This window comes from Pristis pectinata, chromosome 19 (assembly GCF_009764475.1).
Source record: "Pristis pectinata isolate sPriPec2 chromosome 19, sPriPec2.1.pri, whole genome shotgun sequence".
Classification (NCBI taxonomy): Eukaryota; Metazoa; Chordata; class Chondrichthyes; order Rhinopristiformes; family Pristidae; genus Pristis; species Pristis pectinata.
The window spans coordinates 43,609,807-43,623,450 of record NC_067423.1 but is presented as its reverse complement, the minus strand read 5'-3'; the positions used below and the strand labels follow the sequence as shown (position 1 = coordinate 43,623,450).

General features: G+C 49.9%; 1 protein-coding gene across 2 annotated transcripts in view; it reads right to left on the bottom strand.

Annotated features, from left to right (window-relative positions):
• The window catches only part of appl2 (adaptor protein, phosphotyrosine interaction, PH domain and leucine zipper containing 2), a 64,508-nt gene extending 51,126 nt beyond the window's left edge, over nt 1-13,382 (bottom strand). For both annotated transcript variants that reach the window (XM_052033409.1, XM_052033407.1), the window contains exons 1-4: nt 13,270-13,382; nt 9,929-10,027; nt 7,498-7,557; nt 1,384-1,455 (exon numbers count right to left, since the gene is read on the bottom strand). In XM_052033409.1, coding sequence (XP_051889369.1) covers nt 1,384-1,455; nt 7,498-7,557; nt 9,929-10,027; nt 13,270-13,323 — 285 coding nt within the window. In that variant the 5' untranslated portion in view covers nt 13,324-13,382. The remainder of the gene's footprint in view (nt 1-1,383; nt 1,456-7,497; nt 7,558-9,928; nt 10,028-13,269) is intronic.
• Nucleotides 13,383-13,644: the final 262 nt, after the last annotated feature.

Below are 13,644 nucleotides of genomic sequence, written 5' to 3'. Positions count from 1 at the left end.
TGAACCTGCAACGCACTGCCTGAGTGGATTCCGGAGGCAGAGATTCTCACAACATTTAAGAAGTATCTAGTCGAGCACTTGAATCACCAAGACATAGAGGGCTGCGGACCAAGTGCTGGTAAATAGGATGAGTGTGGATGGGTACTTGATGGAAGAAGCAACTGTGTGCAATGGAAACAGATCCAACAGCATCCAGACAATTGTTCTCAGACGTGCCCCCAGAGTTAGCTACATCTCTAACCAAGACAGAGACTGGTAGAATATTGGACAGTAAGAGAATCAGGGGATCTGAGGTTAGGGCAAGGAAGTCAGGCTAATGGCCCATCCTGATTCTATTTCCTGTAGATGTTCAGACCGAGCTGTTCCAAGACAGCCACAACACGTCCAATCATCCAACAAAATGGATCATTGCTCAGGTGTATCTCCAATCAAAACACAGGGCAAATCCAACTATTATCAACCCATTTTTATTCTCAGTCATTAGCAAAGAGTTTCACCAACCGTGCAATCAAGTAGCACTAACCGGTAATCTGTTCATAGATGCTCACTCAGCTCTGGAGCTCATTATAGCCTTACTCCAAATATTGCTTTGGCTAACGACCTACTGCCAATCAACAGAAGCTTTCAGAAACTGGAGACACCAGGGATGTTCACTGGCATTACCGTCACCAAATTCCCATCATCAGCGCAGTGGGAGTCACCACAGACCAAAAACAACTGGACCAGCCACACAAATGTAGGTCAGACACCGGGTACTCGGAGTGAATGGCTCAGTTCTAACGGCCGAGTCACTTCCAGTGTCTGCAAGACACGAGTCAAGAGTGCAAAGGAATATATTCCATTTACCACAAAGACGACCTTGGCACCAAATAATGGAACCCATCTAACTTGCATCCCACCCACCATCTCAGTACCATGGTTGCAATATGTGCTCTCTGCAAAATCATTGCAACAACCTTTGAAGATTCCTCCCATATCGTTGCAGGTGGATGGGAACAAGAAAACGAGATTGTAAGAACACGATCTGTGCTGTACGACTTCATCGACTGCTAATTTCTTTTTCCCAAAGCTTGCACCTTTTCTGGGATATATAAGTATCTTCAATTTCCTCCAAGTTTGCTTGAATTTCTATCAGAGATCCAAAGCTATTCTGCAACGTCATTGAAAGTAATTGTGCTCTTACCTCTACGGTATAATTACCAAAAATACACTTTGTTTCCACTTTTACACGTTAAGGCACGCAACAGCGGGAAAGGTGCAGATTAATTAAAGTTGTATGTTATGCTTTTCTACCCAACATTTCACCTTTCAGGTATTAGATCAGCACTAGGACCACGAGGACATTGGAACAATTGACATGTAAATAATTTTTAAATGCATTACCTCATCGACAACTCTGGCAAAGCGGTGAAGAGTAGAAATCACTTCATCGTCCCCTTTGCTCAAGGCGAAGTTCTAGGAAGTGACAAGAGGTTTCAGGTTTAAGGTTTAAATATGCACAGCATTTTTAATGGCTTTTGATAAGATTTCTGCTTTTCTGACCTCCTTTGCTGACAGCATCAACATTTGACATTCACTGAGCACAATTCATCCCTTTAACAGTACAACTCCAGCCCGCTGCACGTGGGCGTCAGGAATTCGAAGCAGGATCGTGAATATTAGCTAACTTTCCTCTCCCTGCGCCAGTGCTCATGAAGACAACCCTGGCATTTAAATTGCAGCTCTAGTGACTCAAGGCAAACCTACAATCAAGTCACTGTCTTTACAGAGCTCGGAGACAAATTGCCTTTACCAAATAATCCAACAGGAACGCTTATGCGGCACGGTAGTGAAGGGCAGGCACATTAGCGTAGCAGTTAGCATGACGCTATTACAGCGCCAGTGACCCGGGTTCAATTCCGGCCGCTGTCTGTAAGGAGTTTGTACGTTCTCCCCGTGTCTGCGTGGGTTTCTTCCAGGTGTTCCGGTTTCCTCCCACATTCCAAAGGCATACGGGTTAGGAAGTTGTGGGCGTGCTATGTTGGCGCCAGAAGCATGGCGACACTTGCGGGCTGCCCCTAGAACACTCTACGCAAAGATGCATTTCACTGTGTGTTTCAATGTACATGTGACTAATATCTCATCTAATCTTATACAAGTTCATCAGGGCAGTGAAGTTAGATGTGGAATAAAAGTACAACAGGTTTTTAATTCTTTTCCCTGTTATTCTGTCTGATGCAGACGTTTGTGTAAGTCACCTCAGGATGTGGGCATCATTGGTAAGGCCAACATTTAATATCCGTCCCTAGAAGGTTGATGATAACCCACCTTCTGACCCACACAGTTTTCTGGTGCTCCCAGTTATGGATTCTGACCCGGCAATAATGAAGGAACTTACACGTCGTGGCATTCCCTGCGTCAGCTGCCCTTCTCCTTTCTAGGTTTCTTTTACTTATTGCCCATCCCTAACTGCCCTTGTGAGGGTACTGGTGATTGTCTTGCTGGTGATTGGTATTGGTTTATTATTGTCACTTGTACCGAGGTACAGTGAAAAACTTGTCTTGCATACCAATCGTACAGGTCAATTCATTACACAGTGCAGTTACATTGAGTTAGTACAGAGTGCATTGATGTAGTACAGGTAAAAACAATAACAGTACAGAGTAAAGTGTCACAGCTACAGAGAAAGTGCAGTGCAATAAGGTGCAAGATCACAACAAGGTAGATCGTGAGGTCAGAGTCCATCTCATCATATAAGGGAACCATTCAATAATCTTATCACAGTGGGGTAGAAGCTGTCCCTAAGTCTGGTGGTACGTGCCCTCAGGCACCTGGGAGAGGAGAGAAGAGAGAATGACCCGGGTGGGTGGGGTCTTTGATTATGCTGGCTGCTTCACCAAGGCAGCGAGAGGTAAAGACAGAGTCCAAGGAGGGGAGGCTGGTGTCCGTGACACACCGGGCTGTGTCCACAACTGTCTGCAGTTTCTTACGGTCCTGGGCAGAGCAGTTGCCGTACCAAGCCGTGATACATCCAGATAGGATGCTTTCTATGGTGCATCGGTAGAAGTTGGTGAGAGTCAAAGGGGACCCAGCAACGGTGAAGGACCAGTGAATTATTTCCAAGCCGGTTTGGTGTGTGACATGGAGGGCAACCAGCAGGTGGTTCACTTATCCATCGTGGATTCCGGAGGCGAAATCAGGGTATCCTGGGGAAATAACTGCAATGCATTTTGTAGATGGAGTACACTGCAGCCAGAATGCATCAGCGGTGGAGGGAATAAATGTTCAGTAGTAGTAGATGGGGAGCCAATCAAGCAGCTGCTTTGTCCAGGACGATGCTGAGTTTCTCCAGTATTGTTGGCTCCGTACTCATAGAACATAGAACAGTACAGCACAGGAACAGGCCCTTCAGCCCACAATGTTGTGCCGAACTAATTAAACTAGTAATTAAACGCCTAGCTAAACTAATCTCTTCTGCCTACACAATGTCCACATCCCTCCATTCTCTGCACATCCATGTGTCTATCTAAAAGCCTCTCGAACACCTCTATCGTATCTGCCTCCACCCCCACCCCTGGCAGCACATTCCAGGCACCAACTGCTCTCTGTGTAAAAAACTTGCCCCGCACATCTCCTTTGAACTTACCCCTATCACCTTAAATGCATGCCCTCTAGTATTAGACATTTCGACCCTGGGGAGAAGATATCAGTTGTCTACTCTATCTGCGCCTCTCATAATTTTATAAACTTCCATCAGGTCTCCCCTCAGCCTCCACTGCTCCAGAGAAAATAACCCAAGTTTATCCAACCTCTCCTCGTAGTAGAAGCCCTCTAATCCAGGCAGCATCCTGGTGAACCTCTTCTGCACCCTCTCCAAAGCCTCCACATCCTTCCTGTAATGGGGTGACCAGAACTGAATGCAATACTCCAGATGCAGCCCAACTAGGGTTTTATAAAGCTGCAACGTAACTTCCTGACTCTTGAACTCAGTGCCTCGGCTAATAAAGGCTAGAATGCCATATGCCCTCTTTACCACCCTATCAATTTGTGCAGCCACTTTCAGGGAGCTATGGACTTGGACCCAAGATCACTCTGTAGATCAACGCTGTTAAGGGACCTGCCATTAACTGTGTACTGTCTCTTTACACTTGATCTCCCAAAGTGCAAACCCTCGCACTTGGCCCGATTAAACTCTATCTGCCATTTCCTTGCAACTACTCATCCAAGTAAGTGGAGTGTGTTCCATCACACTCCTGGCTGGGTGCCTTTGACATGGTGGAAAGGCCTTGAGGTGTCAGGATGCAAGTCATTCATAGGATACATGGCCTCTGACCTCTCTTGTAGCCAGTATTTATGTGGCTGGTCCAGTGAACCCCCACTAGGATGTTGATGGTTGGCGATCTCAGTGATGGCAATGCTGTTGAATGTCTTGGTCCCGGCACATTCACGTAGGGACTAGTTCACTTGCAAAGACATTGGAAGTGGAGTTGAACATTGTGTGATCATCAGCAAACATCCCCACTTCTGACTGTGGAAGGTCAGTCAGTGATGAAGCAGCCGAAGGTGCTGGGCCTTGATGCAGCAGGAGCTGGGGAACAGTTAGGTATGGCCTTTATAACTCTCACACCACACAAGTGCCTGGCAGTGACCAGAAGAGTTATTACATATCAGAGGAGGCCATTCAGCCGTCAAGTTCATGCCCGTTCTGTCGAAGGGTCTTCCACCTGAAACTTCAGCTCTGCTTCTCTTCCCACAGATGCAGACTGACCCGCTGAGTAATTCCAGTATTTTCTGCCTTTACTTTAGACGTCCACAGCAGGTATGTGCCAAAGCAAGCAGTCGGTCCCCATTTCCCTGAAGGTTAACTTCCCTCATGCCGATCTAATTTCCCTTTCCTCCAGTTCCACCTCCTGTATAGGTAACAAGTTCCAGCACGATGCCATTTGCTGCATAAAATCAACCTTCCTCACTCTGTGCAAAGAAGATTTACGAGGATGTTGCCAGGACTCGAGGGACTGAGTTACGGAGAGAAGTTGAGCAGGTTGGGACTTTTTTCATTGGAGCATGGGAGACTGAGAGGTGATCTTATAGAGGTGTACAAAATCATGAGAGGCAGAGGTAGGCTGAATGCAGTCTTTTTCCCAGGATTGGGAAATCAAGAACTAGAGGGCATAGGTGAGCTGGGAGAGACTTAATAGGAGCCTGAGGGGCAACTTTTTCACCCAGGCGTTGGTCCATATATGGAACGAGCTTACAGAGGAGGTGGTTGAGGCAGGTATGTTAACAACACTTAAAAGAAATTTGGACAGGTACATGGATTGGAAAGGTTTCGAGGAATATGGGCCAAATGTGGGCAAATGGGACTAGCTTAGATGGGAATCTTGGTTGGCATGGACCAGTTGGGCCAAATGGCCTGTTTCTGTGCTGTATGACTCTGTGACTCTCGTCCCCCTGTATCTCTTACCCAGAGCCTTAAATTGGTATTCCCTAGTGCCAGTAACATCAGTCAATGGAAACAACTTTCCTGTGTCCACCTAAACTAAACTTTTTACAAACCCTTACACCTCCATCAAATCTCCCAGCAACCAATCCAATCCTGTAGCCAAGGTCCCCCAACCTGGAACCATCCTGGCAAACCCCTTCCTACTTTTGTATTCAACATCCAAGAGCACATGAAGCCCAAGATTCCACAGACTTTGCCAAGGGAGATTTAATATTCAATAGTATTACCACCAGAAAGAGATTTTCTGATAGGCTAACTCCTGGGATGAGTGGATTGTCTTATCTCGTGACGCTAAAGAGGTTGGATCTGTTTTCTTTGCAGCTTAGGGGTGATCTTATTGAAACATATAAAATTCGAAGGGTTCATAGCAAGGCAGATGTGGGGCTGTTTGCAGGGGTGGCAGAGTCTCCAACCTGGCCACAAGAACAGAGGGGTGGCCACTTAAGACCAAGGTGCGTAGGAATTTCTTCTCTCACAGGATGGTGAATCTCTGCAATTTTCTGCCCTGGAGGGTTGTGGAGGCGAGATCACTGGAGGTATTCAAAGTGGAGACGTCGATGTTTGAAAGGTCGGAGAACTGAGGGCAATGGAAACTGGCACAGAAGAGAGGTTGAAGTCTGGGGTAGATCAGCCACGATCATATTGAATGGCGGGTAGCCTGACCCCTGCTGCGAGCTTCCTGTGCTCTGTAGCTGCAGTGTTTATTATCTACTCAGTTCACTACACTTCCTCACCTGGGCTACTTTGATATCACCTCCCAAATCCACAACCTCTACCGCCACCACAGGGGCGTTCCACTCTGACTCACCACCATTCTCACATGGAAATATCTTGCTTCTCCTTCTTTGTTACTGCATTGAAATCTCCACTCAGAAGCACTGAGGGTGCAACTTCACCACAGTAGCACGGGGCGGGCACGGTAGCATAGCGGTTAGCGTAATGCTATTACAGCGCCAGAGACACGGGTTCAATTCCGGCCACTGCCTGTAAGGAGTTTGTACATTCTCCCCGTGTGTCTGCGTGGGTTTCCTCCGGGTGCTCCGGTTTCCTCACACATTCCAAAGACGTACGGGTTAGGAAGTTGTGGGCATGTTATGTTGGCGCCGGAAGCGTGGCGACACTTGCGGGCTGCCCCCAGAACACTCTACACAAAAGATGCATCTCACTGTGTGTTTCGATGTACATGTAACTAATAAAGATATCTTATCTTAGCTGAAAGTAGTGACCCATTAATTTCAAAGGGCAGTGAGGGGTGGGCTTCCCAGCTATACGCCATCCAGTACAAGTATGTATTACAACAGCTTCACATTGTGTACTTCACCAGAGAAAGTTTAACCACATAATTGACTGCCACACCAGAAGACTGGGTCCAGTGCATATTGTTAAATGTCAGTGGACCACACCCCTATAATAATGCACTGGAATGTAGAGACACTGATCCATTTTAGCAGAGATTTAGGTTTGACAAATGGAAAACAGCAAGCCACAAAATGTAGTTGAATGAAGATAATTTGTTGCTTGAGAGGAATAATTCAAGGTGGAGCGCTGGATTAGTGGGCCTGTGTATGCTTGGTTTACATTCCCTGATGATTAAACAGCTGCTTCTGTAATGTTATCATCGGAGGAGAGAGAATACAACCAGTTTCACATGGTCTCGTTTTTTTAAACGGCATCCTGAATACTTAAACTAGATGAGTAACATCTGTCTCTGCATCAGTTCGACAGCTGTGAATGGTGTAGCATTAATCACAATGGAGGGAAGAGCCACTATCATTGAGCAACACTACAATGAGTCAGTCCCATAACGCTTTACGGTTAACCAGACAGTGGCAGCTTGGTGAATTGCCCAGTCAGATTACTAGATTACTGAGATTAGTTATTTTGAATCCCTGGTTTTGACGCCATTTTCTGTCTTTAGTTTACTAGAATGGACCATCGCCTACAGAGATCACATGAACTACTTTAGAAAATAAATGGGCAAGAAAGTCGGTATCAAACCCCAGTCATACTCTCACCTGCTTCTCATATGCAAGGAGCTGTTTGGACAGCTGTTGTGTTGCAATACTCATTTCATTCTGCAAAACATAAAAACCAGCGCATCAGGATGTTTGTGAGGGGTAAAACATTTGTCTAAAGGCAGCAATGTAATGGCAAGGACTTGAGCAAAATACAATTCTGTGTTAATAAATACACAGTCCTCGATCTTACAAGCGCTCAATACAAGCTCCATCAAAATAGCCGACAACAGTAATACCGAGCTGCCGTTCCTTTTAACTGTGTATTAATTGTAAGTACAATTTGTCACACCGTTACAACAACTAATGACATTGCATTTATGTATGGCTGTCACTCTTCCATCAATACGCAGAATGCAAATTCAGATAAGTCAGAATTTGCAAAGTCCTTCAGGGAAAAATCTGAATTTCTTTAAGTACTTTTTCTTGACAAGCTTTGTTATTTGTGTCTGATGCCCTTTCCCAAACATGACGGGCTCAAAATCATTTGCACAAACCTTTCAAAAAAAAAGTGCTGACATAAGAGAGACTGCAGATGCCGGAACCTGGAGTAACACCCAAAAAGTCAGCGGGTCAGGCAGCATCTGCAGAGGGAAATGGACAGTTGCCATTTCAGGTCAAGACCCTTCTTCAGGACTTGAAAGGTAGAAGGGAGATAGCCAGTATAAAAAGGTGGGGGGATAGGGGTGGATCAAGAGCTGACAGGTGGATCCAGGTGAGGTGAGGTGAGTGCGATAGGCAGGTGAGGGGGGAGGGCGGAGAGCAGGAAGAGGCTGGGAGGGGAGAGGTGGAAGAGGCAGAGGGCTGAAGAAGACGGAATCTGATAGGAGAGGACAGTGGACCATGGAATAAGGGGAGGGAGGTGGGGAGGGGAACCGATGGGAGGAAAGGGTGAGCGATGGGCAGGTGGAGAGGGTGGGGGGGAGGGGAAAGAGAAGGGGTGATGGTGCTGGTAGGATAAGGGGGGGGGGGGGGGGGGGGGGGGGGAGACAGAGGGGAAGGGGGAAGAGTTACCAGAAGTTGGAGAAATCAATGTTCAATGGCCTCGTATTTACTGGTGGGTTTCACTGAACATTTCCCCTGAGCCATGCTGTTTGGAGAGACAACTCCCAAACTGCATCCTATGCCCTCACTGAGACCCGTGACCTCAGACAAGACCTCACACATTTGCCTCGGCTGCTCTCCCCGTGAGATTGGGGGGGGGGTTCACAGTCGACGCCCCGGTCTCGGGACCATTCCCGCCGCTGCTGATCTCTGCCGCGTCTCAGGGTTTGAGCTCACCCAAACTCTGCGTTCAAGGAGGGGAGACTTTTCCTTCAACATACGGGAGCAGGCAAAGCAGGTTTCCTGAAGTGAAGGCTGCACGCCTGCCCTCACAGGAACCCTCTCTGGTAATCCCCTGCCTGAAGAGTCTCTGGGATCCCCTCACACAAAGGCCCTGCTCAGTTTATCTCTAGCTTGTCTGGGTCTGTCCAACCCTTTTGGACCAACCCCCATCTCTCTAATGTGGACACCTTTTCTTCAGTTGCAACTAATTGGGGGGGGGGGGGGGGGTGGTGGTGAGGAGTTTGAAAGGATTTCTTTCTCCCCTCAGCCCGACAAGTTAATCCTTTACATGTGCACATCTAATTCCAGTATGCACTCTGCTTTATGATGAATAACTGGACTGTGCATTAAGTCAGGTCACGGACTTTTCTTCAGCTCTTTTAGTACTGGGAGTTGCAAAAGCATATCCTCCGCTGTTTTCTCAGTGGACCCAGGCTGGTTTGGCAGGTAAAGGGAGTGGTTGGTTGAAGCTTAAACTCAAATATTTGCCACGTGTTAACCTATTTTTGGGTAGAAAGCCTTTGTGTTATCTGTAATTACATTGCAAAGTATGTGTCATAAAGATCCAAGATGTGAGATATGGATTTCTAGGTTACTACAGACATGAATTATAAACCAATATAATTCAACAAGAAATATAAACAGAAAATGGGGGAAGAGGGATCTATTAAGGCCGGTGAGGGGAATGAAGCATATGCAGAGAAACAGTGACCAGTAGCAGGCAGAGCCAGCTCCAGAGGAGAGGACAAACGTAATGTGTGCGGGAGGGTGGGGACCAAGCAATGCTGAAGGACAACAGAAGGCGATGGTGCCAGCTGAATCAGGGCGGTGACGGCTTGTTGCCTGTCTGGAGGAGGTGTAAAAAGGAGGCGACTTAGAAATGACAAGAGGATACGGGAGAGAGAGAACAAAATACAGTGACGGAGCTGTGAGGTGTGGGACACTGTAGCCGCTGAGAAATGCTGGGAATTTCCAGCAGGTCAGACAGCATCTGTGGTGAGAGTGTTAACCTTACAGTCGGCTCTAATGTAAACCTGTAGGGCTGGTTACCTCGAACTGATGAAATCAATGTTTAACTCAACTTGAGATGAGCAAGTCAACTGACCTGAGCACCGTAGACCCTCTGCATGGCCTGCAGCAACTTGTTTGTGTAGTCAGTTAAGGTGCCGGCATCCTCCTCAAACACACTCAGCAGGGAACGTGTCTAAAGCAAAAATTAAATACACATTATCTTTCCTGCATTTGCAAAAGAGAGACTTTTATAGTTTTGCTAAAGTATTTCAGATTGTCAAAGCTACCTTTGACAGGAACATTCAACATTGTGGGGCCAAGTTTTTCACTGAACCTCAGTACAAGTGACAATAATAAACCAATACCTTCAGACAGAAGATACAAGAGCCTGAAAGCACGTACACCAGGCTCAAGGACAGCTTCTACCCCACTGTGATAAGACTATTGAATGATTCCCTAGTACGATAAGATGGACTCTTGATATCACAACCTACCTTGTTATGACCCTGCACCTTATCGTCTACCTGCACTGCACTTTCTCTGTAACTGTAACACTTTACTCTGCTTTCTGTGGTTGTTTTACCTTGCACCCCCTCAATGCACTGTGTAATGAATTGATCTGTACGATCGGTACGCAAGACAAGTTTTTCACTGTACCTTGGTACAAGTGACAATAATAAACCAATTCCACTCTGTTCTGTTTTAATACCTTGGACTGGACCGTGTTGGACCCACACTTGACACCCGCCCATATGGTGGTCAAACTCTGCACGCAAACGGACACAGCTGGCAGAGCCACTGCCTCACAGCTCCAGCGATCCCGGTTCGATCCTGACTTCAGGGGCAGTCTGCGCAGAGTTTGCACGTTCTTCCTGCGACTGCGTGGGCGACCGCCCAGCCCAACTTCCCAAAGACATGCAGGTCAGTGGGCTAACTGACAGCTGTAAATTGCCCCTAGTGTGTGGGCAAGCAGTAGAATCAGGGGGGAGTAGATTTGAATGAGGGGAGAATAAGATGGGTTAGGGTAGGATGAGTGTAAATGGGTGCTTGACGGTTGGCATGCATTCAGTGGCCGGAGCTTCCGCGCTGTATGACTATGGCAAGTTGCTATCTCAAAGAGGTCAGGTGGCTTCAAGCAGGATATCGCTGGGGTAAAATACATTTAAAAACCATTCAACAGAAGAGTTTCCTATTTGAGCTCTTCTGTTTAGGCATAGCAGGATGACATCATTCCAATTTTTGTGATTTCTTTTCAGTTACCAAAAGGTTTCATAGAACATAGAACATTACAGCACAATACAGGCCGTTCGGCCCACAATGTTGTGCTGACATTTTATCCTGCTCTAAGATCTATCTAACCCTTCCCTCCCACATGGCCCTCCATTTCTCTATCATTCATTTGTCTATATAAGAGTCTCTTAGATGTCCCTAATGTATCTGCCCCCACAACCTCTGCCAGCAGTGCATTCCACACACCCACCATTCTGTGTAAAAAAAATATTTACCCGACATCCCCCTTATACCTTCCTCCAATCACCTTAAAATTATGTCCCCTCATGTTAGCCATTGTCGCCTTGGGAAAAAGTCTCTGACTGTCCACTCGATCTATGCCTCTTATCATCTTGTACACCTCTATCAAGTCACCTCTCATCCTCCTCCTCTCCAAAGAGAAAAGCCCCAGCTCGCTCAACCTATCCTCATAAGACATGTTCTCCAATCCAGGCAGCATCCTGGTAAATCTCCTCTGCACCCTCTCTAAAGCTTCCACATCTTTCCTATAATGAGGCGACCAGAACTGAACACAATACTCCAAGTGTGGTCTGACCAGGGTTCTATAGAGCTGCAACATCACCTTGCGGCTCTTGAACTCAATACCCCGACTAATGAAGGCCAACACTCCATACGTCTTCTTAACAACCCTACTGACCTGCGCTGCAACCTTGAGGGATCTATGGATGTGGACCCCAAGATCCCTCTGTTCCTCCACACTGCTAAGAGTCCTGCCATTAACCTTGTATTCTGCCCTCGAATTTGATCTCCCGAAGTGTATCACTTCACATTTATCCGGGTTGAACTCCATCTGCCACTTCTCAGCCCAGCTCTGCATTCTATCAATATCCTGTTGTAATCTACAGCAACCTTCTACACTATCCACAACACCACAAACCTTTGTATCATCAGCAAACTTACTAACCCACCCTTTCGGTCCAAGGAGATCCAAAACAGCCAGGGACCAGGCCTGTAGTGCACACTCTACACATACTCTCACCAAACACAGGCACGTAATATTCGCGCACACACACCACTGGACACATACACACACTCCTGTCCACATCCTCCTCCACATTATGCCCCCACCACCATTTCATTACATCCCCAACAACAGACAGAACACTGGAAGAACTCAGCAGGTCAAGCAGCATCTGTGGAGACAAACGGTGTCTGTCAACCTGTGGGGTCAGTCCTGGGAGCGGGGAGGGGGGGGGAGGGGGGGAAGGGGGAGTGAGGGGGGAGCGGGGAGGCGGGGAGAGGGGGGCGTGGGAGGGGGAGGGAAGTGAGGGAGGGGGGTGAGGGGGAGGGGGAGGGGGGGTGAGGGGGAGGGGGAGGGGGGGTGAGGGGGAGGTGAGGGAGAGGGGGAGGTGAGGGAGAGGGGGAGGGAGGTGAGGGGGAGGGAGAGAGGGGTGAGGGGGAGGGGGGAGAGGGGTGAGGGGGAGGGGGGGAGAGGGGTGAGGGGGAGGGGGGAGGGGGGAGAGGGGTGAGGGGGAGGGGGGAGAGGGGTGAGGGGTGAGGGGGAGGGGGGTGAGGGGAGGGGGGAGGGGTGAGGGAGCGAGGAGGGGGGTGAGGGGAGGGGGTGAGGGGAGGGGGGTGAGGGGAGGGGGGTGAGGGAGCGAGGAGGGGAGTGAGGGGAGGGGGTGAGGGGAGTGAGGGAGGGGGAGGGGGGAGGGAGGGGGTGAGGGGTGAGGGGGAGGGGGGTGAGGGGGAGGGGGGTGAGGGGAGGGGGGTGAGGGGGAGGGGGGTGAGGGGAGGGGGGAGGGGAGGGGGTGAGGGGAGGGGGGAGGGGAGGGGGGAGGTGAGGGAGAGGGGGAGGTGAGGGAGAGGGGGAGGGGAGAGAGGGGTGAGGGGGAGGGGAGAGAGGGGTGAGGGGAGGGGGGTGAGGGTGAGGGGAGGGGGGTGAGGGGGAGGGGGGGAGAGGGGTGAGGGGGGTGAGGGGAGGGGGGTGAGGGGAGTGAGGGAGGGGGAGGGGGGAGGGAGGGGGGTGAGGGAGGGGGGTGAGGGGGTGAGGGGAGGGGGGGGAGGGGTGAGGGAGCTGCGGCCGAGGTTCCAGCTCCGGCCGAGGCCGCCTCCGCTGTCCGGGGGCCGGGCCTGCCGCCGGAGCCCGGGCCTGTCCTGGTGCCGGTGCCGGGGCTGCGGTGGGTCGGGTCCCGGGGCCCCTACCTGCGGGCTGTCCAGCAGCGCCTCCTCCAGCAGCAGCCTGTCCACGGGCGGCATCTTCCCCGCTCCCAACAACGCGCGTCCCCGCGCCGTGCCCGCCCCCACACGCCGCGCGTCCCCGAGTGTCCCCGCCCACACGCTGCGCGTCCCCGCCCCCCCCCACACACTGCGCGTCCCCGCCCCCACACGCCGCGCGTCCCCGCGCGTCCCCGCCCCCACACTCCAAACACTGCGCGTTCCCACAATCTGTGCCACCCACACGGTCAGGCCGCTCGGCCCGCCGTGCCCCTGCTGCCCCTCAGTCCCACCCCGGTGCGGACCCCCTCGCCTCCTCCGCCTGGGGCCCTCTCCGGTCCCTGCCTCCCCTACCCCTCACCT